We start from the raw sequence: 24,540 nt of genomic DNA on the forward strand, positions 1-24,540 counted from the left end.
AATGGGCTATAGGTAAATAACCGTCTTAATTGTGAAACTCATGTGATTAGGTCATTGACACGGCACTAACGTACACGCGACGGTAGTTTTATAAATAATAAATATTTAATAATTAGTTTTATTATTTTTACTAGCTTTGCTCGCAACTTCGTCCGAGTGGAATTAAAAAAAAATCAGTTCGCAGAGTTACAAAATAGATAAATTTCTAAAATCAAAGTAGCCAAGTTACTCCTTATTATATCAGCTATCTGACAGTGAAAGTCCAAAGTGACAGTAAAATTGATTAGTCGGAACAAACAGACAGTCAGACAGGCAGACTAAAATTGAACAAAAAAAAATGTTATTTCGGTATATGTACCATGTATACATCTATATACATTGACTTAATTTTATTTGGATATATTCAAGCGATAGGGCAAGTGAGTTTTATATTTGGGTTGTAATACCGATTCCGATATCACAGTTCAATGGAAGGACGCCAGTATAATGACACGATGTATATATAAAAAATAAAGTTCAACTCGTTTATAATAAATCAAAGCACAATAATCGCATTAAAACGACCAACTTTATACAATGCACGAGAAGGTCATTTAATTTCTTTGAAGCGTGTTTTTGAAGTAAATACATTTTTTGTCTCTTTCTAACGGGTAACTGTCAAAAAAATTACCAATTTCTCGTTAAAACGTCATCAACTATTGCGCATGTATCATTTATTTATTATATACATAGGTATTAAATTGAACCGCGTACACTACGTACATCACATCATCATCATCACAGCAGCCTTTCGCAGTCCACTACTGGACATTGACCTCCACAAGTTCACGCCAAAAATGGCGTGAACTCATGTGTTTTGCCCATAGTCACCACGCTGGGCAGGCGGGTTGGTGACCGCAGGGCTGGCTTTGTCGCACTGAAGACGCTGCTGCCCGTCTTTGGCCTGTGTATTTCAAAGCCAGCAGTTGGATGGATATCCCGCCATCGGTCGGCTTTTTAAGTTTCAAGGTAGCATTGAAACTGTATTATCCCTTAGTCGCCTCTTACGACACCCACGGGAAGAGAGGAGGTGGCTATATTATTTGATGCCACCAATTCCCACCAGGAGCTCTGGTCGCCTTACTCACCAACAGGAACACAGCACTGCTAGAAAGCAGTATTCTTTAGCTATGATCTTCTGTAAGGCTGCTCCAGATTATGAGCAGGATATTTCCGTCTGTGCAGCAGTAGCAGCAGTAGTTTAGTATTGGTCTGTAGTGTATGTGATTTAATTTAATGCCTTTCGTTTTTATACACCATATATATTATTTCGTTTTGCAGAAATAAACACACCTGGTAATCATCTCAAAACAAATTGTAAATGTCATTTATTACATTTAATTAGATAAAAATAATTAAGATTAGAAGAAGGGCAGTGTATGTAAACGTTGTTTGAGTATGGTGCGGATAGACTTGATAATTTATTGTTGTATGTATTTTTCAACGCCAAATCATCATAAAATAAAGAATAAATAATTTATCTTAAAATTAAAAAAAATATTAGGGGTGGACTACCCTTAACATTTAAGGGGTTGAAAAATAGATGTTGTTCGATTCTCAGACCTACCCAATATGCACACAAAATTTCATGAGAATCGGTCAAGTCGTTTCGGAGGAGTATAACTACAAACACCGCGACACGAGAATTTTATATATTAGATAAGCCTTATCGGTGAATGGACTATACAGTACAAAAATAATATATCAATTGGGAGTAGTTTCTGAGATTAGCGCCCTCAAACAAACCCTTCATTCGCGTGAATATTCGTTACGCGATTGTTATCAAGTCTGTCAGCGCCGTTATGTGAAACGCCCATTTTCTAAAATTATAATAATACGCAAGAAGGCCTTTAAAATATGCCTTAGGTGTCTATATATATATACATGTAGAAAATTGTATTTATATGTTAATATTTTTTTTTCTTTCGTTGTTTAATAATGTTTGCTTAAAACTTGTCACGTCAGGACTCGAATATTATAAAGATCTCACGGAAAAATTATTTATGTATTTTCTTGTATTTTAATTTTAATTGTTATAAAAATATCGATTTTAAAGTTTTTATTAAAAATATTAGCTTTTATAGATATTTTCTACTAATAAAAAAATAATATATATATAAATGTAAAAATCATTAGAAAATAGTGGCAACCTTCTTGCCATATTGTTTTTCGTGTCCAAGGTCCTGTTTCACTGCTTATGAATAACACTACTTGACGGATTGCTGTCTATTCGTAACTTATGTGCAGGATAAACATTATACACAAATGGTGAAACAGGGCCTGGGAAAAGTAATTTCCAGTGTAATAGCCATATTTTATTTGTTATTTATAAGTTTTATTTTATTGTTAACGGCACAAGAGGCAGCTATATATAATTCAAAATGGCCGATATTATAATTAAAAATGTTTAAAATCTAGTTAAATAAGTACGAAAATGTCCTGTTGTATGTCTCATACATTTTGATATATTTACAAATAAATAAGGAACCTGGTTTTGACTTGAGCCTATTTACCCCAGGGCCAAAAGAGTCATGGCCCGGGATGGCATTCTGTCAGGGGCGGCGCAAGCCGAAAATCGTACTAGGGATGTAAAAAAAAATGTTGTATTTATGGAATGGGCCTAAAAAGTGGTCAGCTGGAATATAATGTGTATCATTAGTTTCATCGAGAATTATATAAAAAATATGCGGAACAGGCGGCCTAAAAAAACGGCGGGTCTATGGACCCCGGTAGAACGAAGTTCCTTTCTGGTCAGACGTTTGCTGAACAGTCTGATTTATATTGTAAATTATCAAGTCAACAGAGTTAAATTGAAAATTTTCTAATAAAATATATTTATTTCTATATAATGATTTAATATAAGAAGTACAGTTATGTGAAAACGCCAAAGCTGTCCATGGAATAAATAAATAAAATTAAAAATGAAACAATGATAAATAAATAATGATAAAAGATGATGAATCAAATTAATAACATAAAAATCTGTATGAATTTTATTTTATTTATTATAATTTTAGAGAGAGTCGAGAAAAGGTCTTGTTACCTACGCTTTATCGACCTCGCTTCCATCCCGCTCAGTGCGTGTACCGCGCTATAAGGAACTTCGTTTAAAGAGGTCGGCCGAAAGTTCGGGGGCGACAAACTTGTTATTATTATATTATATTGACGGCGATAATACGCGTCAGTTTTAGCAATTTCATTTATGACACTACAATGAAACATTCCTCTGTATCAGTAATTCTTGTACTGACAACGTTTAAAATATTAGAATGTAGAAAGTGTAGGTCCTAATCATGACATCTTTATTTCTAAGGGGCTGTTTCAACGGTTGTGGATAGTGATATTTGACAGACGACGGTATCTAACAGATAGGACTTTACGATATATTATTCTTTACCATCGAATTTAACCATATTAATTAATAGCCTATTCTACCTACGGCTGTTAAGTTTAATCGTGACTTATTTGCTGGATAAACTTTACCTACAACTGGATAAACAGGCCCTAAAGGAATCACGCCATATTATTTCATATGACTGAGACATACATAGTTTGAATATTTATCTTTTTTTTTAAGTTTTATATTTTAAAAGTAAGTAAGACCTTGATATTACTATTTTTCAGAATGTAATATTAAATATTACAGTTGAGACTCGATTAATTCAACTGATTCATTACTACTAATCGTCATTAATAAGCTTATTCTATATCGATCTTAGTATTATATATATATATTTATTATTATATATATTTATGTCACTAGGTCGGCAAACAAGCGTACAGCTCACCTGATGGTAAGCGATTACCGTAGCTTATAGACGCCTGCAACACCAGAAGCATCGCAAGCGCGTTGCCGACCCAATCCCCAATCCCCCCAGGAGCTCTGGTCACCTTACTCACCAACAGGAACACAATACTGCTTGAAAACAGTATTATTTAGCTGTTATCTTCTGTAAGGTCGAGGTACTACCCCAGTCGGGCTGCTCCATATTTTGAGCAGGATATTCCTGCTGTGCCCTACCTCAGTTAATTACATATTTTAGTATTATTATATATTATATATTAGTATTATATTTGGATATTACTCCATAAAAATTGATTTTCATTTATGGCCTCCGGTATGAAAAAAAATATGAGGAGTCAAATCTACTGAACGAATGATCTCGTTACGTTTCTCGTAACGCCATCTATTGGAAAGATAAAGTACTAAGAAAACGTTTTCCCCAATGGGGTTCGATAGACGATGTTTTCTTATAACGCCATCGATCGATCGATAGATGGCGTCTTTTGATTCGTTTATTATTATTTGCGAAGATGGTTATACGGTTTTTTTTTAATTCATTTCGTTTTATTTGTATTGTATTGCTATTATAATAATCGGAAATGTTATTATAAAGTTTTGTTATCTATAATGGACATAAAGTAAGTTTTTAATGTTTTGAAAGTAAATTCATGATTTCTATGATTAACATTTAATTTCACAATAATCATTAACATTTCATTTAAAAATTAAATTCACAATTAACCTATACATTGTTGGATATTGTCGGTCAATAAGGAGCAATTCTAGAAAAAAATCTAGACATTCAGCACTGCCCTTAAAGGAGGAAGGATCGAAATTATATTTATTATATTATAGTTATTTTAATTATAATTATTGATAAAGATCTATGCTACAAAACAAAAATTTAGACGTTCTGTGTTACCGTTAAATCAGAAAGAAGAAGGGGGAAGTTAGGTATTACAAGAACCTTGGAATAGTGTTTGATGAATTCAATGAAGCTAATAGAGGAAAAAACAGTTAAAAAAGAGTCACAAAACCATGAAATAGTAAGGTGGTCAACAGAATAGTACAAACATTTCATAACTGAAGCCGGTTGGTTAATCGAGTTTTTACTGTATTTTGTATGTCTGCATATTTCCCACGTATTTCACGTCACACTTTCACGTTTGGTCACATCACTGGTCACACACACACCCGCTACACGTTTGACGTACGTGTCGTGTTGATTGTAATTAAAATATAAGAAACGTTGAATTTATTGTGTTGTTTTATTTATTCCCCGAATATTATAAATAAGCGGATCCACCAGAAGTCCTATCCGGAATAGCAGCTACCGCATTCAGTCGCTGACATACGATAGCAGAGTCACCTATCGGCTCCAATTGTGTTTTCAAACCATCAATTGAAATGTACACTCGAAATTTTAACCAAATCGTACATATGAATTATATGTATGAAGACAGACAATCCTATTAAATATTAGCTGTGTGGCTACGACATTAAACACCCCTCTCTTTCCATGGGTGTCGTAAGAGGCGACTAAGGGATAAAACAATTCCACTGCCACCTCGGAACTTATAAAGCCGACCGATGGCGGGATAATCATCCAATTGCTCGCTTTGAAATACACGGGCCGAAGACGGGCAGCAGCGTCTTCGGTGCGACAAAACTAGCCCTGCGTTCACCAACCTGCCCAGCGTGGTGACTATGGGCAACACACATGAGTTCACGCCATTTATGGCGTGAATTTGTGGAGGCCTATGTCCAGCAGTGGACTGCAATAGGCTGAAATGATGATGATGATGATTAAATATTTTGGCAAGAAATTTTGTACAGTAATTATTACCTTTTTGTAATAAACATACTAAAGGACAATTTATTGATAAAGAAAATTATCATTTATCTTTGATTAAATATAAATTTATTTATATAAGAAATTTATTATATATATTTTTTGTTTGAGTATTTTTGATTTACTACACTTACCTACATAATTCAAAGAGTACTCTAACAAAACGCATGTATAAATAATTGTGTTTGCTGGCAAACGAAAAAAACCCGACTTTAATTACATCGACAAGTAATACAACGTAGGTAGACGAAAAAATAGTCAAGTAAATACGCAATATCAAAGAGTACTCCAAAAGTTGTAATCAAATCCCAATGAAATTTAAATGTGACCACATGATAAACACCAGCTTTCGACTAAATTAAAAATTATCAAAATCGGTACACCCAGTAAAAAGTTATGCGGATTTCCGAGAGTTTCCCTCGATTTCTCTAGGATCCCATCACCAAATCCTGGTTTCCTTATTATGGTATCAAACTAGTGATATCTCCTTTCCAACAAAAAAAGAATTATCAAAATCAGTACATCCAGTAGAAAGTTATGCGGTATAATACAACGTAGGTCGATGAAAAATGCGTCAAGTAAAAACGCATTATTAGGTATAACTCGAAAAGTAGTTGTTCGATCTCAAAAAAAATTTAAATGGGACCAAATGACACACACCACCTTTCGGTTAAAATTTTTTTGTCGAAATCGGTCCACCCAGTTAAAAGTTCTGATGTCAGATACATAAAAAAAATACAGTCGAATTGAGAATCTCCTCCTTTTTTGGAAGTCGGTTAAATAGTAGGGGAGGCCTGTGAGAGTTTTGACAATTTCCCACAACTTAGCGTGATGGCAGCTAGTCTTTGTTGCCATTAGGATAGCAGTATCCTTGTATGTCAAATAAATCAGTTAATTATAATGCAAAATTTAATTAATACAAATTTGCCACAGTAATATATAGGTTCATAAAGAAACAACAAAAAACAACAATATATAAACATAATATAAGCAAGCAACTGAGGTAGGGCACATCAGGAATCTCCTGCTCAAAATGTGGAGCCTTCCGACTGGGGAAGTACCTCGACCTTACAGAAGGTCACAGCTAAATAATACGGATTTCAAGCAGTGTTGTGTTACTGTTGGTGAGTAAAGTGGCCAGAGCTCCTGGAGGTGATTGGGTCGGCAACGCGCTTTCGATGCTTCTGGTGTTGCAGGCGTCTATAAGCTACGATAATCGCTTACCATCATGTGAGCCGTATGCCGTTTGCTGACCTAGTTATATAAAAAAAAAACATTAGGTATTATTGTAACGAATGCTGATATTTTGAAAGGCAGGCCAGGTCATACTATCATTTTTATTATTTGTTTACCGATTAAAATGTTATTTAAAGTCAACATTTTGCTATGGTTTTACGCCTCACATTCAACTGCTATCAATAGGATGAAGTCCTGCAACGGTATCCGTAAATATCTATACATATAATAAAATGGTAGGAAATTCAAAACTGTACATTGAATATTTTTTTTTTAAAGAATACTTGGGGTGTGATCTACAATCGACACCGAAGCCAAAAATATAGCTTTTAGAATTTTTGTCGGTTTGTCGGTATGTATGTCCGGGATAAACTCAAAAAGTGCTGCATGGATTTACTTCAAATTTGGCACGAATATTATTAAGAAGTCAGGTCAACATATAGGATACATATTATCACGCTATCACCTACGGGGAACGAGCAGTGAACCTTTATTTCTTCAACGCATTCTGTCACAACGTGTAATCTAACGACGCATATTTGAATGTTGTTGTTATTATGTTGATAACCATGCTATAAGCTAGCATCACACTATAAATAAAGACATTCTGTAGTATATTTAGTATCAGAATTGCACCCGTGCGAAGCCGGGGCGGGTCGCTAGTATTTAAATAAACACGCACCCAGACCAGGACAAACATTTGCATATGTCGCTTTTACTTTTATCATTAACGGACATCGACGGCGTGACGGCAGCTGTAAGCCAGTTACTATTCTAATGCGGATCATATAATGCGAGATTTGTATCTGTACAATGACAACACAGGGGCGTATTCAGAATTTTGTAAACGTGGAGCAAGACAACTTAAAAACCTGACAAGTAGTAGAAAATTAAAATCCTTTTTTACACAATAATAGGTATCGAAGGTTTTGGCTATCTAACCTATAAATTCTTCATTGAAATCTAAAATGTATGAGCTTTGTGTCAGGTTGGGGCAAATGCCCACCTTTGTCCTTGCCCCACTCTGGGTATGACAGCACGTGATATTATAATATTAAAATTGCTTGAAAATCATAACTAATGTGTAATTTTAATATATAGTACACATTATATGTATATCTTTAAGCCGTTAATGCTAAAAAAAGTTTTTAATAAATTCATATCAGGCGCCACAAAAAAAACCAGCAGATGTAATATCGTATTGCATAGTTATTGAAAAAGTTATATTTTAAGTAAAAATTCTTTAAGCACGCTTTGCTTGTGGAGTAAGCTGGTGAATGCGTTACGAGAGCGTTACAAAAAGTGTGATCGGGCGAGGCGAACGGATGTTGAGAGGGAGATATAAGTAACTGAAGATAGAAAGAGTAAATTACGTTTCGTAAATTTTACTTTAGTTGTGTGGTCCAAAGCATAAACTCGTTTTTATTTATTTATTCAATCGAATATAGTAATAAGTATGCGTAACTCGTAACAATATACGTGAGTCAGTCAGTTCAGCCTATCGCAGTCCACTGCTGGACATAGGCCTCCCCAAGTTTGCACCAGACATCCCGGATTTCCGCAATCCTCATCCAGCCTACACCGGCAATCTTACGTAGATCGTCAGTCCAACGGGCCGGAGGACGTCATATGTGAGTAGTCAACCTTAATTGAAAAAAAAATTCTGGCAACGACGCCCTTCACGAACGATCTCCATGGCAACGTAATACAAAACAAAACACGGACGCTCACAGCAAAAATTTACCGGAAATTTGAAAATGTCTGGTCTAAGCGGTTATGATAGCGAGGCCGTCGGCTTCGATTGCGTCATACAAGACAAAAGCTCTCTCGTCAGCAACTCGGCGCAGACCACAGAGTTTAGCGAACAAGGCATTGAAACTCAAACGACGATGTCGAAGGACGAAAGCTGTGTGGTTAAACCAGGAGACATCAACTCCAATGAAGAACCAGAAATCCCCTTAGGTTTGAACGAATTCCTTAGAAGAGTGGCTCCAGCCATGATGGAGCAGCTGGAACAGAACGATAGGGAATTCCTGAATGATTCTTCCGATTCTGACGAAGAAGATGTCATAACCGCGAAGCTTTTCCAAGAGATTAAATTAAAGCACGGCATAGGGTGCGGAGACCACGACACGTCGATCTTGGGAGTGACATGGAGCAGTGCTGGTAACTCCCTCGCTGTGTCCATCGGAGCGATGCAGCACGAAACATGGTGTCAAAACTCTGGACTGATTAAAGTTTTCATGTTGAAGCGGAGCGAGGAACGATTTGTGCCAGCTATGGAAATTACAGAACAAGACTGCGTCAGTGTTCTGAAGTTCCACCCAACGGTGGCAGCTTTGTTAGCGTATGGTACCACGTCTGGTGAAATAGTGCTCTGTAACTTGAGGAATGGAAGTTTAGATGAAGGCACCCAGCTGGCTTCTCCGTCAGGATGTCACGGTTCCAGGCGAGTGTCGGCCCTGCAATGGGCGGACGCGCCGCTCGCTAATACGTTCTTATTGATGCAAATAACTTATAAGGGAAAACGACGAGGAGCTGCTGATCAGGTAAACTTGTTCGTCAAATTTTTATTTTATTTCAAGTTAACCTTCGCCTACTTAGTACTCGAGTAGCTATTGCTTTCAAATAAAATCTTTATAATATAACATAGACTTACGAGTAACATCAAACAAAGGAATACGTCTAGATTTTTATTAAAACTAGCTGAGCCCGCGAGTTCGTCAGCGTGGAATTTAGCAAAAAGATTATTTTTCAGTTCGCTGAGTTATAAAGTAAATAAGATCCAAAAATAAAAGTAACCTAAGTTATTCCTTATTACATCAGCTATCTGCCAGTGAAAGTTCTGTAAAAATCGGTCCAGCCGTTTCAGAGATTAGCCGGAACAAACAGACAGACAGACAGACAAAAATTGTAGAAAATATTATTATATGCACCGTGTTAACAGCCATATGCATTTAGTAAAAAGCGTTATTTTAATATTACAAACAGACACTCCAATTTTATTTATTTGTATAGATAATTAGACTATAATCGAGTGACTATTGTAAATAATACCACAACCTACTCTTCCGTTGACTAAAAAAAAATCTTAAAACGTCAGTCTCGCTTCACTCCATTAGGTGTTATTTTCCGCCGGTTGCGATGGTACCCTCAACGCTTGGCAAGTCAACGCTGACCAGAAAGTCTTCGAAAATATAGTTTGCTACAACATCAACGGTGATCAGAACTTAGCGCCAGATATAACCTGCTTCGATTTCATCGCTAGCTACCCCCTCCGACCAGCTGATGAGAAGGTTCCCGATAACGTGTTCGTGGTGGGGACAAAGACTGGGAAGATATTTCTGTGTAAAATAAAGGGGGATAAGGAGGCGGTGGACCCGGTGTATGATGTTTTGGAGGGTCACGCCACTTGTGTGCTTGATTTGACTTTCAGTGTTCAGAGACCTGGTATTTTCGTGTCGATTTCCATGGATTCTGAGCTGAGGGTCTACGATATTAATCAGGGGAGTCCTTTGAAGGTTAGTATAAGTAGTAATAGATATATACGGGAATATAAATTATTATTTCGTTCGTGATCTATAGATAATAATAATAATTTATACAAAACCCTCCATTCGAAGGAACGCAGTTAGGAGTCGAACAGCCTTATACCTATAGCCTAAATAGTGATAGTTTTAAAATAAGTTTTCCGATATATTTTTTTATTATTATTATTCATCTAAAACTAGCTGACACGGCAATTTCGATCCGATATATTTTTTGCCAAAATCGATTTAAAAAAAATTCATTTCTAATTTTTATTTATTAGAATTCACAAAATAAAATTAAAAAATATAAATGTGATTTCTAATAGGTACCTAATTGTTTCTAAGTACTAGCTTACGTTAGACATTTAAACCTTAAAACGATTTCTTTTCCTCTTCTTAAAAAAAAAAAAAAAAACGGCTGTCAGATCGTTCGGCGGTAAGGTTTCGTTTATACAAAAGCTTTATTTAAGTATTGTAGAGATCACATTTGCGATGAGTCCGCTTCTTATACTTATTTCCTATTAATTACTTTTAAATTTACCGAGTTTTACAGAGTTATAAAGATAATCACAAAAAAGAGCTAAGCTTTCCCAGAAAAGAGCTAAGAAACTGATTTATTTTTTCAAAAAAATATTTTCACCAGGTCACTTTTTCTTTTTTGTGCTGTGTGGCTACGGCACTAAAGAATGTACCCCCTCTCTTCTCGTGGGTGTCGTAAGAGGCGACTAAGGGATAACAAGCTTCCACAACCATCTTGGAACTTAAGAAGCCGACCGATGGCGGGATAACCATCCAATTTTTTTGGCTTTGAAATACACAGGCCGAAGACGGGCAGCAGCGTCTTTGGTGCGACAAAGCCAGTACTGCGGTCACCAACCCGCCTGCCCAGCGTGGTAACTATGGGCAAAACACACGAGTTCACGTTATTTTTGACGTAAACTTATGGAGGCCTATGTCCAGCAGTGGACTGTATAGGCTGAAATGATGATGACTTTTTCTTTATGTACAAAAAAGACAGTTTAAAAAAAGACAGTTATTGCTACTGCCAGATCGTCTGCCTCGACATCCCGGTGTCGTGTATGAGCTGGCTGTCACCACCGTGCGTGGTGTTGGGGCTGGCGGGGCGCGAGAGCTCCCTGCGCGTGTACAACGTGAACAGCGGTCGCGCCGTGCCCGTCTGCGGTTTGACCGGCTGCGGGGACATAACTTGCGTCACCGTCAATCAGTTTGGGTGATTTTTTAATATTGATTGATTAATCTATCGTCCACAACAAGTTAATGCAATTTTAACAACGCAATATATTATGTATGATAATTTACTTTGTATTAGATATATTAATTATAATTAATAGTCAATTGAAAAAGAAATAGAGTGGAAAGAACCGGGGTTTTTTTTATACAACGAGGTTGACAAACAAGCGTACGGCTCGCCTGATAATAAGCGATCACCGTAGCTTATAGACGCCTGCAACACCAGAAGCATCGCAAGCGCGTTGCCGACCCTATTCCCAATCCCCCCAGGAGCTTTCGTCACCTTACTCACCAACAGGAACACAACACTGCTTGAAAGCAGTATTATTTAGCTGTGATCTTCTGTAAGGTAGAAGGGACTTCGCAGTCGGGCTGCTCCATATTTGGAGCAGGAAATTTCCTGGTGTACTTCAATAAAGTTTTTTTAAATTTTCAGGTCAAGTCGTATCGCCGCAGGAGACAGCGACGGCAACGTTAAGATTTGGGAGTTGCCAACGCGACGCATCAAACTCTCGGACGATGATTTAGACTTTTAAGTGTTATTTAGTTTTTTTTAAAAATGTCAAAATATTTCGCTTTTAAGCTATTCGCTGTGATTTAAGAACTTTAGGAATATAATTTTAGTTTAAAAATATTTCTGGAGGGATTTTTCAAAATTGATCATTTCCATTCGTACCGTCGGCCAAGAAAGTGATTGAATGCCGTTGAAGATTCATAGATGATAAAGATTAGTTTCGCTTGCAGATCGATCTCACAACTTCTATTGCCCTCTTTATCTGATTATTGGTAACGATATTATTATACCTAATAATTTAAAATGTCATGTATAATAATGACATATGAATACTTATCAATTAGGTTTACGTCATTATTATATCTCTTTCAGTAATATCTTTCAATAACGAACCTTGTTGTAATTTTCGATGACCAGAAATCAAAACTGGTACACCGCTTTCTTGGCCGACCGTACTTATAAATTATTATCAAAATATATGGCGTATTTTCGTTCACATTTCGCTAGTTCGTTTTCAAGTGATTGTAGGTTAGGGGTAAAAAATTTTGAATTTTTTTCTTTCCTACATAGAGATTGGAACCAATTTTATTTCATTTCGCTAGTTCGTTTTCAAAAGTGATTATAGGTTAAGGGTTTAAAATTTTGAAATTTTTTTCTTTTTCCACTGAGATTGGAACCAATTTAATTTCATTCAAAAGCGAATTTAATATAATATTAATTTCTAAAGAATAATTTTGCCCCTATTTTAAAAAAATAGCCTACAGAAGGCTGTTGCGCTTTTTATCTTCCTGGAAACATTATTATTGGCCATACAGATGTTTGGCGCGGTCTGGGCGTTTGTGCTTGTGTGTTGTGTTAACCGTTGAGTGTAAAACGTTGACTCCGTCCGCGTGGAATAGTGGCTTTGGACGGCATTTTTTGATATATCTTTTGGTTTATTTTGGATTATAAACACCGTCGTTTGGGTATTTACCTGTTCAACGTGATTCTTTCAATTGGCATAACTTTTTTTTAGGAACCGATTCACGTGAAACAAACACTAAATGAAGTGAAGCTTACCAAAATATATTAGTGAAAGTGAACCACATCTAAATCGGATAAGCCGTTTCTGAGATTAGCGTGCACAAACTCCCAGATAAAACGGACAAAAATTCTAACAATCATTGTTTCGGGTGCTATTTAAGTTGATAAAGGTCCCAATAATAATTTTTCTCATATATCTTCAACGTACAGACAGCGATCGGTTACATTTTTATTATATGTATTGATATTGTTCTAAATGAAATTGTCGAAATGTGGACATGATTAGTTTTGCAAATCACCTCCTGTTTTACTATAGAGTATTATATAATTTTAAATGTTTTTAGTATTTCTAAAAAGGTGCTTTACAAGCGCGTTGACTTATACTTAGACGTGTTTGATTAAGTCTATTATTCATGATAATTAACACTAATGTTTTGGGAGGGGTTTAGTTAATAAATAAAAGGTCAATATTATAAGTCATTTTATTATTTTTATTACAAATTAACCTAAATTATTCACAGACACGAACCGCTGCTTGTTACTCTTCCCATTGTTGTCGTACTGAAACAAAAAAATAATAATTTATAACATACTAACTTCTGCTTGCGACTTGGAATAGGAACGATTCTGTCAGACATGATTTTTGCGAAACTTTTACTATTTACAAAGAGCACGCAGCGGAAGCTTCTCAAAAGGAAAAACTAACCTGATTTTGAAACATTCTTGCGTGAAAGAGGAACAACATCCATACATCCATACATACAAACTCGCGTTTATTATATTAGTAGAAGTTAAGATTTTTTTTTTTGTAATTTTAACCTTATTTAAACCTAATATAAATATTACATGCTATGGTGTGACTGTTGCCCACAAGGTGCAAAGTGGTAAAGCGGTAGGCTGTGGAGTTTATAATCACCTGTCATTGCTTCGCCCTTCGCGAAGGCTCCGTGGCCGTGGGGGGTGGCGGGGGGCCCTTCTTCTCCAGCTCCTCCAGGTAGCTGGTGATGATCTGCTCCCGCTCCTCAGGGATGTGGTCTAGTGCCGTGTACCTGATGAAGAAAATTGGAATTGAGATTGGCAATGTTGACAATTTTCCATTAATCTATAATAAGATGACCAGAACGTTGGCGAAATTGGCAGTGATTCGACTTTGAGTTTTGAAGTATTATTTATGTTATGTATTATTTACAAGTATTAAATATATATTTTTATCAATCGGCTGCCAAATAAAATATAGGGAACTAGCTGACCCGGCGAACTCCGTTCTGTCATATTTTATTTCTCTAATCGCAACTGAGTAAATAAATCCCCTCCGGTAAAATCGAATTAGCTAAATTGAAAATAATACTCGAGTACTCAATTGAAAAATTCATATTGTTGTACAAAATGCGTGGGGTGCTTATTATAATTACTACGGGTATACTAAACTATCGTTAAAATATTTACAGCAATGAAAATCAAGCCCCCCACGCTCTTTGTACAACAGTATGAATTTTTCAATTGAGTACTCCAGTTTTATTTTTAAATTTTTAGTTTAATTAGTTTCAAAAGCGTGTTTTTTTAGTTTTTTTTTTAACTATAATTTATTAAATGTAGATTTTATTTTTCTTATCTTTTCGAGACTTTAATAACTCTCTAACAAAAATAGTACAATTTTTTTTTTGTTATTAATGGTAATAATATTGTAACATAATACGTAGTATAATTATAAAAATATCAGTCACAAATCATTAAAATAATACGATTATATCGTGAACATAAATATTACGTGAAATAAAGTAATAGAATTTACATTCAAGAAACAGAACGCAGCGCCATCTATTGGGTGTATTTGCAACCTAGATGTCAGACAATATTGAAGAACTTTATCGATGAATCAACGTACACCGCCATCTATGAGAACTTCATAAAACTAAACAGTAAATAAACACTTGCTTAAGAAATAATTAATTGATAGATTTTATTCGTTTACATTCACGACATAAGCGAATAATTGAGATGATAACTATCCTATCCAGTAAGTTAGACCAAATTACGGGTACATGTGAAATTTGATTGAAATCGGTTCAGTAGTTTTGGAGTTTATTGGCAATTACATGCGGCTTCGCTCTCGGCTATGGTTTTAAAATAGGTAGGTTAGGTTAGGTAGGTGGCTAAAAAGGTATTTTGCCCCGGGCGCGAGGTAAGCTCGCTGTGTCACTGCATCCAGCGTCGTGTTTGAGCGAGCGGTGCGTGAGCGCTATACAAACACGGCCGGCCCCGGCCCTCACCTGGCGTCGTGCTTCAGCGAGTCCCGCACGGCGGCCAGCGAGCGGTGCGTGAGCGCTATACAAACACGGCCGGCCCCGGCCCTCACCTGGCGTCGTGCTTCAGCGAGTCCCGCACGGCGGCCAGGCCGGCGGGCGAGTCCCGCACGGCGGCCAGCGAGCGGTGCGTGAGCGCTATACAAACACGGCCGGCCCCGGCCCTCACCTGGCGTCGTGCTTCAGCGAGTCCCGCACGGCGGCCAGGCCGGCGGGCGAGTCCCGCACGGCGGCCAGCGAGCGGTGCGTGAGCGCTATACAAACACGGCCGGCCCCGGCCCTCACCTGGCGTCGTGCTTCAGCGAGTCCCGCACGGCGGCCAGCGAGCGGTGCGTGAGCGCTATACAAACACGGCCGGCCCCGGCCCTCACCTGGCGTCGTGCTTCAGCGAGTCCCGCACGGCGGCCAGCGAGCGGTGCGTGAGCGCTATACAAACACGGCCGGCCCCGGCCCTCACCTGGCGTCGTGCTTCAGCGAGTCCCGCACGGCGGCCAGCGAGCGGTGCGTGAGCGCTATACAAACACGGCCGGCCCCGGCCCTCACCTGGCGTCGTGCTTCAGCGAGTCCCGCACGGCGGCCAGCGAGCGGTGCGTGAGCGCTATACAAACACGGCCGGCCCCGGCCCTCACCTGGCGTCGTGCTTCAGCGAGTCCCGCACGGCGGCCAGCGAGCGGTGCGTGAGCGCTATACAAACACGGCCGGCCCCGGCCCTCACCTGGCGTCGTGCTTCAGCGAGTCCCGCACGGCGGCCAGGCCGGCGGGCGAGTCCCGCACGGCGGCCAGCGAGCGGTGCGTGAGCGCTATACAAACACGGCCGGCCCCGGCCCTCACCTGGCGTCGTGCTTCAGCGAGTCCCGCACGGCGGCCAGCGAGCGGTGCGTGAGCGCTATACAAACACGGCCGGCCCCGGCCCTCACCTGGCGTCGTGCTTCAGCGAGTCCCGCACGGCGGCCAGCGAGCGGTGCGTGAGCGCTATACAAACACGGCCGGCCCCGGCCCTCACCTGGCGTCGTGCTTCAGCGAGTCCCGCACGGCGGCCAGGCCGGCGGGCGAGTCCCGCACGGCGGCCAGCGAGCGGTGCGTGAGCGCTATACAAACACGGCCGGCCCCGGCCCTCACCTGGCGTCGTGCTTCAGCGAGTCCCGCACGGCGGCCAGCGAGCGGTGCGTGAGCGCTATACAAACACGGCCGGCCCCGGCCCTCACCTGGCGTCGTGCTTCAGCGAGTCCCGCACGGCGGCCAGCGAGCGGTGCGTGAGCGCTATACAAACACGGCCGGCCCCGGCCCTCACCTGGCGTCGTGCTTCAGCGAGTCCCGCACGGCGGCCAGGCCGGCGGGCGAGTCCCGCACGGCGGCCAGCGAGCGGTGCGTGAGCGCTATACAAACACGGCCGGCCCCGGCCCTCACCTGGCGTCGTGCTTCAGCGAGTCCCGCACGGCGGCCAGCGAGCGGTGCGTGAGCGCTATACAAACACGGCCGGCCCCGGCCCTCACCTGGCGTCGTGCTTCAGCGAGTCCCGCACGGCGGCCAGCGAGCGGTGCGTGAGCGCTATACAAACACGGCCGGCCCCGGCCCTCACCTGGCGTCGTGCTTCAGCGAGTCCCGCACGGCGGCCAGGCCGGCGGGCGAGTCCCGCACGGCGGCCAGCGAGCGGTGCGTGAGCGCTATACAAACACGGCCGGCCCCGGCCCTCACCTGGCGTCGTGCTTCAGCGAGTCCCGCACGGCGGCCAGCGAGCGGTGCGTGAGCGCTATACAAACACGGCCGGCCCCGGCCCTCACCTGGCGTCGTGCTTCAGCGAGTCCCGCACGGCGGCCAGCGAGCGGTGCGTGAGCGCTATACAAACACGGCCGGCCCCGGCCCTCACCTGGCGTCGTGCTTCAGCGAGTCCCGCACGGCGGCCAGCGAGCGGTGCGTGAGCGCTATACAAACACGGCCGGCCCCGGCCCTCACCTGGCGTCGTGCTTCAGCGAGTCCCGCACGGCGGCCAGCGAGCGGTGCGTGAGCGCTATACAAACACGGCCGGCCCCGGCCCTCACCTGGCGTCGTGCTTCAGCGAGTCCCGCACGGCGGCCAGCGAGCGGTGCGTGAGCGCTATACAAACACGGCCGGCCCCGGCCCTCACCTGGCGTCGTGCTTCAGCGAGTCCCGCACGGCGGCCAGCGAGCGGTGCGTGAGCGCTATACAAACACGGCCGGCCCCGGCCCTCACCTGGCGTCGTGCTTCAGCGAGTCCCGCACGGCGGCCAGGCCGGCGGGCGAGTCCCGCACGCACGGCGGCCAGCGAGCGGTGCGTGAGCGCTATACAAACACGGCCGGCCCCGGCCCTCACCTGGCGTCGTGCTTCAGCGAGTCCCGCACGGCGGCCAGCGAGCGGTGCGTGAGCGCTATACAAACACGGCCGGCCCCGGCCCTCACCTGGCGTCGTGCTTCAGCGAGTCCCGCACGGCGGCCAGCGAGCGGTGCGTGAGCGCTATACAAACACGGCCGGCCCCGGCCCTCACCTGGCGTCGTGCTTCAGCGAGTCCCGCACGGCGGCCAGGCCGGCGGGCGAGTCCGCACGGCGGCCAGCGAGCGGTGCGTGAGCGCTATACAAACACGGCCGGCCCCGGCCCTCACCTGGCGTCGTGCTTCAGCGAGTCCCGCACGGCGGCCAGCGAGCGGTGCGTGAGCGCTATACAACACGGCCGGCCCCGGCCCTCACCTGGCGTCGTGCTTCAGCGAGTCCCGCACGGCGGCCAGCGAGCGGTGCGTGAGCGCTATACAAACACGGCCGGCCCCGGCCCTCACCTGGCGTCGTGCTTCAGCGAGTCCCGCACGGCGGCCAGCGAGCGGTGCGTGAGCGCTATACAAACACGGCCGGCCCCGGCCCTCACCTGGCGTCGTGCTTCAGCGAGTCCCGCACGGCGGCCAGCGAGCGGTGCGTGAGCGCTATACAAACACGGCCGGCCCCGGCCCTCACCTGGCGTCGTGCTTCAGCGAGTCCCGCACGGCGGCCAGCGAGCGGTGCGTGAGCGCTATACAAACACGGCCGGCCCCGGCCCTCACCTGGCGTCGTGCTTCAGCGAGTCCCGCACGGCGGCCAGGCCGGCGGGCGAGTCCGCACGGCGGCCAGCGAGCGGTGCGTGAGCGCTATACAAACACGGCCGGCCCCGGCCCTCACCTGGCGTCGTGCTTCAGCGAGTCCCGCACGGCGGCCAGCGAGCGGTGCGTGAGCGCTATACAAACACGGCCGGCCCCCGGCCCTCACCTGGCGTCGTGCTTCAGCGAGTCCCGCACGGCGGCCAGCGAGCGGTGCGTGAGCGCTATACAAACACGGCGGCCCCGGCCCTCACCTGGCGTCGTGCTTCAGCGAGTCCCGCACGGCGGCCAGGCCGGCGGGCGAGTCCCGCACGGCGGCCAGCGAGCGGTGCGTGAGCGCTATACAAACACGGCCGGCCCCGGCCCTCACCTGGCGTCGTGCTTCAGCGAGTCCCGCACGGCGGCCAGCGAGCGGTGCGTGAGCGCTATACAAACACGGCCGGCCCCGGCCCTCACCTGGCGTCGTGCTTCAGCGAGTCCCGCACGGCGGCCAGCGAGCGGTGCGTGAGCGCTATACAAACACGGCCGGCCCCGGCCCTCACCTGGCGTCGTGCTTCAGCGAGTCCCGCACGGCGGCCAGCGAGCGGTGCGTGAGCGCTATACAAACACGGCCGGCCCCGGCCCTCACCTGGCGTCGTGCTTCAGCGAGTCCCGCACGGCGGCCAGGCCGGCGGGCGAGTCCCGCACGGCGGCCAGCGAGCGGTGCGTGAGCGCTATACAAACACGGCCGGCCCCGGCCCTCACCTGGCGTCGTGCTTCAGCGAGTCCGCACGGCGGCCAGCGAGCGGTGCGTGAGCGCTATACAAACACGGCCGGCCCCGGCCCTCACCTGGCGTCGTGCTTCAGCGAGTCCCGCACGGCGGCCAGCGAGCGGTGCGTGAGCGCTATACAAACACGGCCGGCCCCGGCCCTCACCTGGCGTCGTGCTTCAGCGAGTCCCGCACGGCGGCCAGCGAGCGGTGCGTGAGCGCTATACAAACACGGCCGGCCCCGGCCCTCACCTGGCGTCGTGCTTCAGCGAGTCCCGCACGGCGGCCAGCGAGCGGTGCGTGAGCGCTATACAAACACGGCCGGCCCCGGCCCTCACCTGGCGTCGTGCTTCAGCGAGTCCCGCACGGCGGCCAGCGAGCGGTGCGTGAGCGCTATACAAACACGGCCGGCCCCGGCCCTCACCTGGCGTCGTGCTTCAGCGAGTCCCGCACGGCGGCCAGGCCGGCGGGCGAGTCCCGCACGGCGGCCAGCGAGCGGTGCGTGAGCGCTATACAAACACGGCCGGCCCCGGCCCTCACCTGGCGTCGTGCTTCAGCGAGTCCCGCACGGCGGCCAGCGAGCGGTGCGTGAGCGCTATACAAACACGGCCGGCCCCGGCCCTCACCTGGCGTCGTGCTTCAGCGAGTCCCGCACGGCGGCCAGCGAGCGGTGCGTGAGCGCTATACAAACACGGCCGGCCCCGGCCCTCACCTGGCGTCGTGCTTCAGCGAGTCCCGCACGGCGGCCAGGCCGGCGGGCGAGTCCCGCACGGCGGCCAGCGAGCGGTGCGTGAGCGCTATACAAACACGGCCGGCCCCGGCCCTCACCTGGCGTCGTGCTTCAGCGAGTCCCGCACGGCGGCCAGCGAGCGGTGCGTGAGCGCTATACAAACACGGCCGGCCCCGGCCCTCACCTGGCGTCGTGCTTCAGCGAGTCCCGCACGGCGGCCAGCGAGCGGTGCGTGAGCGCTATACAAACACGGCCGGCCCCGGCCCTCACCTGGCGTCGTGCTTCAGCGAGTCCCGCACGGCGGCCAGCGAGCGGTGCGTGAGCGCTATACAAACACGGCCGGCCCCGGCCCTCACCTGGCGTCGTGCTTCAGCGAGTCCCGCACGGCGGCCAGGCCGGCGGGCGAGTCCCGCACGGCGGCCAGCGAGCGGTGCGTGAGCGCTATACAAACACGGCCGGCCCCGGCCCTCACCTGGCGTCGTGCTTCAGCGAGTCCCGCACGGCGGCCAGGCCGGCGGGCGAGTCCCGCACGGCGGCCAGCGAGCGGTGCGTGAGCGCTATACAAACACGGCCGGCCCCGGCCCTCACCTGGCGTCGTGCTTCAGCGAGTCCCGCACGGCGGCCAGCGAGCGGTGCGTGAGCGCTATACAAACACGGCCGGCCCCGGCCCTCACCTGGCGTCGTGCTTCAGCGAGTCCCGCACGGCGGCCAGCGAGCGGTGCGTGAGCGCTATACAAACACGGCCGGCCCCGGCCCTCACCTGGCGTCGTGCTTCAGCGAGTCCCGCACGGCGGCCAGCGAGCGGTGCGTGAGCGCTATACAAACACGGCCGGCCCCGGCCCTCACCTGGCGTCGTGCTTCAGCGAGTCCCGCACGGCGGCCAGCGAGCGGTGCGTGAGCGCTATACAAACACGGCCGGCCCCGGCCCTCACCTGGCGTCGTGCTTCAGCGAGTCCCGCACGGCGGCCAGCGAGCGGTGCGTGAGCGCTATACAAACACGGCCGGCCCCGGCCCTCACCTGGCGTCGTGCTTCAGCGAGTCCCGCACGGCGGCCAGCGAGCGGTGCGTGAGCGCTATACAAACACGGCCGGCCCCGGCCCTCACCTGGCGTCGTGCTTCAGCGAGTCCCGCACGGCGGCCAGGCCGGCGGGCGAGTCCCGCACGGCGGCCAGCGAGCGGTGCGTGAGCGCTATACAAACACGGCCGGCCCCGGCCCTCACCTGGCGTCGTGCTTCAGCGAGTCCCGCACGGCGGCCAGCGAGCGGTGCGTGAGCGCTATACAAACACGGCCGGCCCCGGCCCTCACCTGGCGTCGTGCTTCAGCGAGTCCCGCACGGCGGCCAGCGAGCGGTGCGTGAGCGCTATACAAACACGGCCGGCCCCGGCCCTCACCTGGCGTCGTGCTTCAGCGAGTCCCGCACGGCGGCCAGGCCGGCGGGCGAGTCCCGCACGGCGGCCAGCGAGCGGTGCGTGAGCGCTATACAAACACGGCCGGCCCCGGCCCTCACCTGGCGTCGTGCTTCAGCGAGTCCCGCACGGCGGCCAGCGAGCGGTGCGTGAGCGCTATACAAACACGGCCGGCCCCGGCCCTCACCTGGCGTCGTGCTTCAGCGAGTCCCGCACGGCGGCCAGCGAGCGGTGCGTGAGCGCTATACAAACACGGCCGGCCCCGGCCCTCACCTGGCGTCGTGCTTCAGCGAGTCCCGCACGGCGGCCAGCGAGCGGTGCGTGAGCGCTATACAAACACGGCCGGCCCCGGCCCTCACCTGGCGTCGTGCTTCAGCGAGTCCCGCACGGCGGCCAGCGAGCGGTGCGTGAGCGCTATACAAACACGGCCGGCCCCGGCCCTCACCTGGCGTCGTGCTTCAGCGAGTCCCGCACGGCGGCCAGCGAGCGGTGCGTGAGCGCTATACAAACACGGCCGGCCCCGGCCCTCACCTGGCGTCGTGCTTCAGCGAGTCCCGCACGGCGGCCAGCGAGCGGTGCGTGAGCGCTATACAAACACGGCCGGCCCCGGCCCTCACCTGGCGTCGTGCTTCAGCGAGTCCCGCACGGCGGCCAGGCCGGCGGGCGAGTCCCGCACGGCGGCCAGCGAGCGGTGCGTGAGCGCTATACAAACACGGCCGGCCCCGGCCCTCACCTGGCGTCGTGCTTCAGCGAGTCCCGCACGGCGGCCAGCGAGCGGTGCGTGAGCGCTATACAAACACGGCCGGCCCCGGCCCTCACCTGGCGTCGTGCTTCAGCGAGTCCCGCACGGCGGCCAGCGAGCGGTGCGTGAGCGCTATACAAACACGGCCGGCCCCGGCCCTCACCTGGCGTCGTGCTTCAGCGAGTCCCGCACGGCGGCCAGGCCGGCGGGCGAGTCCCGCACGGCGGCCAGCGAGCGGTGCGTGAGCGCTATACAAACACGGCCGGCCCCGGCCCTCACCTGGCGTCGTGCTTCAGCGAGTCCCGCACGGCGGCCAGCGAGCGGTGCGTGAGCGCTATACAAACACGGCCGGCCCCGGCCCTCACCTGGCGTCGTGCTTCAGCGAGTCCCGCACGGCGGCCAGCGAGCGGTGCGTGAGCGCTATACAAACACGGCCGGCCCCGGCCCTCACCTGGCGTCGTGCTTCAGCGAGTCCCGCACGGCGGCCAGGCCGGCGGGCGAGTCCCGCACGGCGGCCAGCGAGCGGTGCGTGAGCGCTATACAAACACGGCCGGCCCCGGCCCTCACCTGGCGTCGTGCTTCAGCGAGTCCCGCACGGCGGCCAGCGAGCGGTGCGTGAGCGCTATACAAACACGGCCGGCCCCGGCCCTCACCTGGCGTCGTGCTTCAGCGAGTCCCGCACGGCGGCCAGCGAGCGGTGCGTGAGCGCTATACAAACACGGCCGGCCCCGGCCCTCACCTGGCGTCGTGCTTCAGCGAGTCCCGCACGGCGGCCAGCGAGCGGTGCGTGAGCGCTATACAAACACGGCCGGCCCCGGCCCTCACCTGGCGTCGTGCTTCAGCGAGTCCCGCACGGCGGCCAGGCCGGCGGGCGAGTCCCGCACGGCGGCCAGCGAGCGGTGCGTGAGCGCTATACAAACACGGCCGGCCCCGGCCCTCACCTGGCGTCGTGCTTCAGCGAGTCCCGCACGGCGGCCAGGCCGGCGGGCGAGTCCCGCACGGCGGCCAGCGAGCGGTGCGTGAGCGCTATACAAACACGGCCGGCCCCGGCCCTCACCTGGCGTCGTGCTTCAGCGAGTCCCGCACGGCGGCCAGGCCGGCGGGCGAGTCCCGCACGGCGGCCAGCGAGCGGTGCGTGAGCGCTATACAAACACGGCCGGCCCCGGCCCTCACCTGGCGTCGTGCTTCAGCGAGTCCCGCACGGCGGCCAGGCCGGCGGGCGAGTCCCGCACGGCGGCCAGCGAGCGGTGCGTGAGCGCTATACAAACACGGCCGGCCCCGGCCCTCACCTGGCGTCGTGCTTCAGCGAGTCCCGCACGGCGGCCAGCGAGCGGTGCGTGAGCGCTATACAAACACGGCCGGCCCCGGCCCTCACCTGGCGTCGTGCTTCAGCGAGTCCCGCACGGCGGCCAGGCCGGCGGGCGAGTCCCGCACGGCGGCCAGCGAGCGGTGCGTGAGCGCTATACAAACACGGCCGGCCCCGGCCCTCACCTGGCGTCGTGCTTCAGCGAGTCCCGCACGGCGGCCAGGCCGGCGGGCGAGTCCCGCACGGCGGCCAGCGAGCGGTGCGTGAGCGCTATACAAACACGGCCGGCCCCGGCCCTCACCTGGCGTCGTGCTTCAGCGAGTCCCGCACGGCGGCCAGCGAGCGGTGCGTGAGCGCTATACAAACACGGCCGGCCCCGGCCCTCACCTGGCGTCGTGCTTCAGCGAGTCCCGCACGGCGGCCAGGCCGGCGGGCGAGTCCCGCACGGCGGCCAGCGAGCGGTGCGTGAGCGCTATACAAACACGGCCGGCCCCGGCCCTCACCTGGCGTCGTGCTTCAGCGAGTCCCGCACGGCGGCCAGCGAGCGGTGCGTGAGCGCTATACAAACACGGCCGGCCCCGGCCCTCACCTGGCGTCGTGCTTCAGCGAGTCCCGCACGGCGGCCAGGCCGGCGGGCGAGTCCCGCACGGCGGCCAGCGAGCGGTGCGTGAGCGCTATACAAACACGGCCGGCCCCGGCCCTCACCTGGCGTCGTGCTTCAGCGAGTCCCGCACGGCGGCCAGCGAGCGGTGCGTGAGCGCTATACAAACACGGCCGGCCCCGGCCCTCACCTGGCGTCGTGCTTCAGCGAGTCCCGCACGGCGGCCAGCGAGCGGTGCGTGAGCGCTATACAAACACGGCCGGCCCCGGCCCTCACCTGGCGTCGTGCTTCAGCGAGTCCCGCACGGCGGCCAGCGAGCGGTGCGTGAGCGCTATACAAACACGGCCGGCCCCGGCCCTCACCTGGCGTCGTGCTTCAGCGAGTCCCGCACGG

At 49.8% G+C, this 24,540-nt stretch overlaps 2 protein-coding genes across 2 annotated transcripts in view; one reads left to right on the top strand and one right to left on the bottom strand.

The window, feature by feature from the left end:
• Nucleotides 1-8,800: 8,800 nt before the first annotated feature.
• LOC123666723 (cytoplasmic dynein 2 intermediate chain 2-like) lies at nt 8,801-12,228 on the top strand. The gene is made up of 4 exons (XM_045600787.1): nt 8,801-9,460; nt 10,034-10,432; nt 11,491-11,672; nt 12,129-12,228. Exons 1-4 carry the CDS (start codon nt 8,801-8,803, stop codon nt 12,226-12,228), a joined length of 1,341 nt encoding a protein of 446 aa, XP_045456743.1.
• A 1,471-nt stretch (nt 12,229-13,699) lies between these two features.
• LOC123667249 (transcription elongation regulator 1-like) overlaps nt 13,700-24,540 on the bottom strand; it is a 57,132-nt gene continuing 46,291 nt past the window's right edge. The window contains exons 22-23 of the mRNA XM_045601207.1: nt 14,146-14,278; nt 13,700-13,790 (exon numbers count right to left, since the gene is read on the bottom strand). Coding sequence (XP_045457163.1) covers nt 14,149-14,278 — 130 coding nt within the window. The 3' untranslated portion in view covers nt 13,700-13,790; nt 14,146-14,148. The remainder of the gene's footprint in view (nt 13,791-14,145; nt 14,279-24,540) is intronic.

Source organism: Melitaea cinxia, chromosome 27 (assembly GCF_905220565.1).
Source record: "Melitaea cinxia chromosome 27, ilMelCinx1.1, whole genome shotgun sequence".
In the NCBI taxonomy this organism is placed as follows: Eukaryota; Metazoa; Arthropoda; class Insecta; order Lepidoptera; family Nymphalidae; genus Melitaea; species Melitaea cinxia.

What these genes read in the sequence shown, in the direction of transcription:
- LOC123666723 (XM_045600787.1), top strand. Translation starts at nt 8,801, where the DNA reads ATGTCGAAGGACGAAAGCTGTGTGGTTAAACCAGGAGACATCAACTCC. An exon ending in ATCAGGGGAGTCCTTTGAAG is followed by an intron (nt 10,433 to 11,490) that starts GTTAGTATAAGT and finishes TGCTACTGCCAG; the next exon opens with ATCGTCTGCCTCGACATCCC. An exon ending in GTCACCGTCAATCAGTTTGG is followed by an intron (nt 11,673 to 12,128) that starts GTGATTTTTTAA and finishes TTAAATTTTCAG; the next exon opens with GTCAAGTCGTATCGCCGCAG.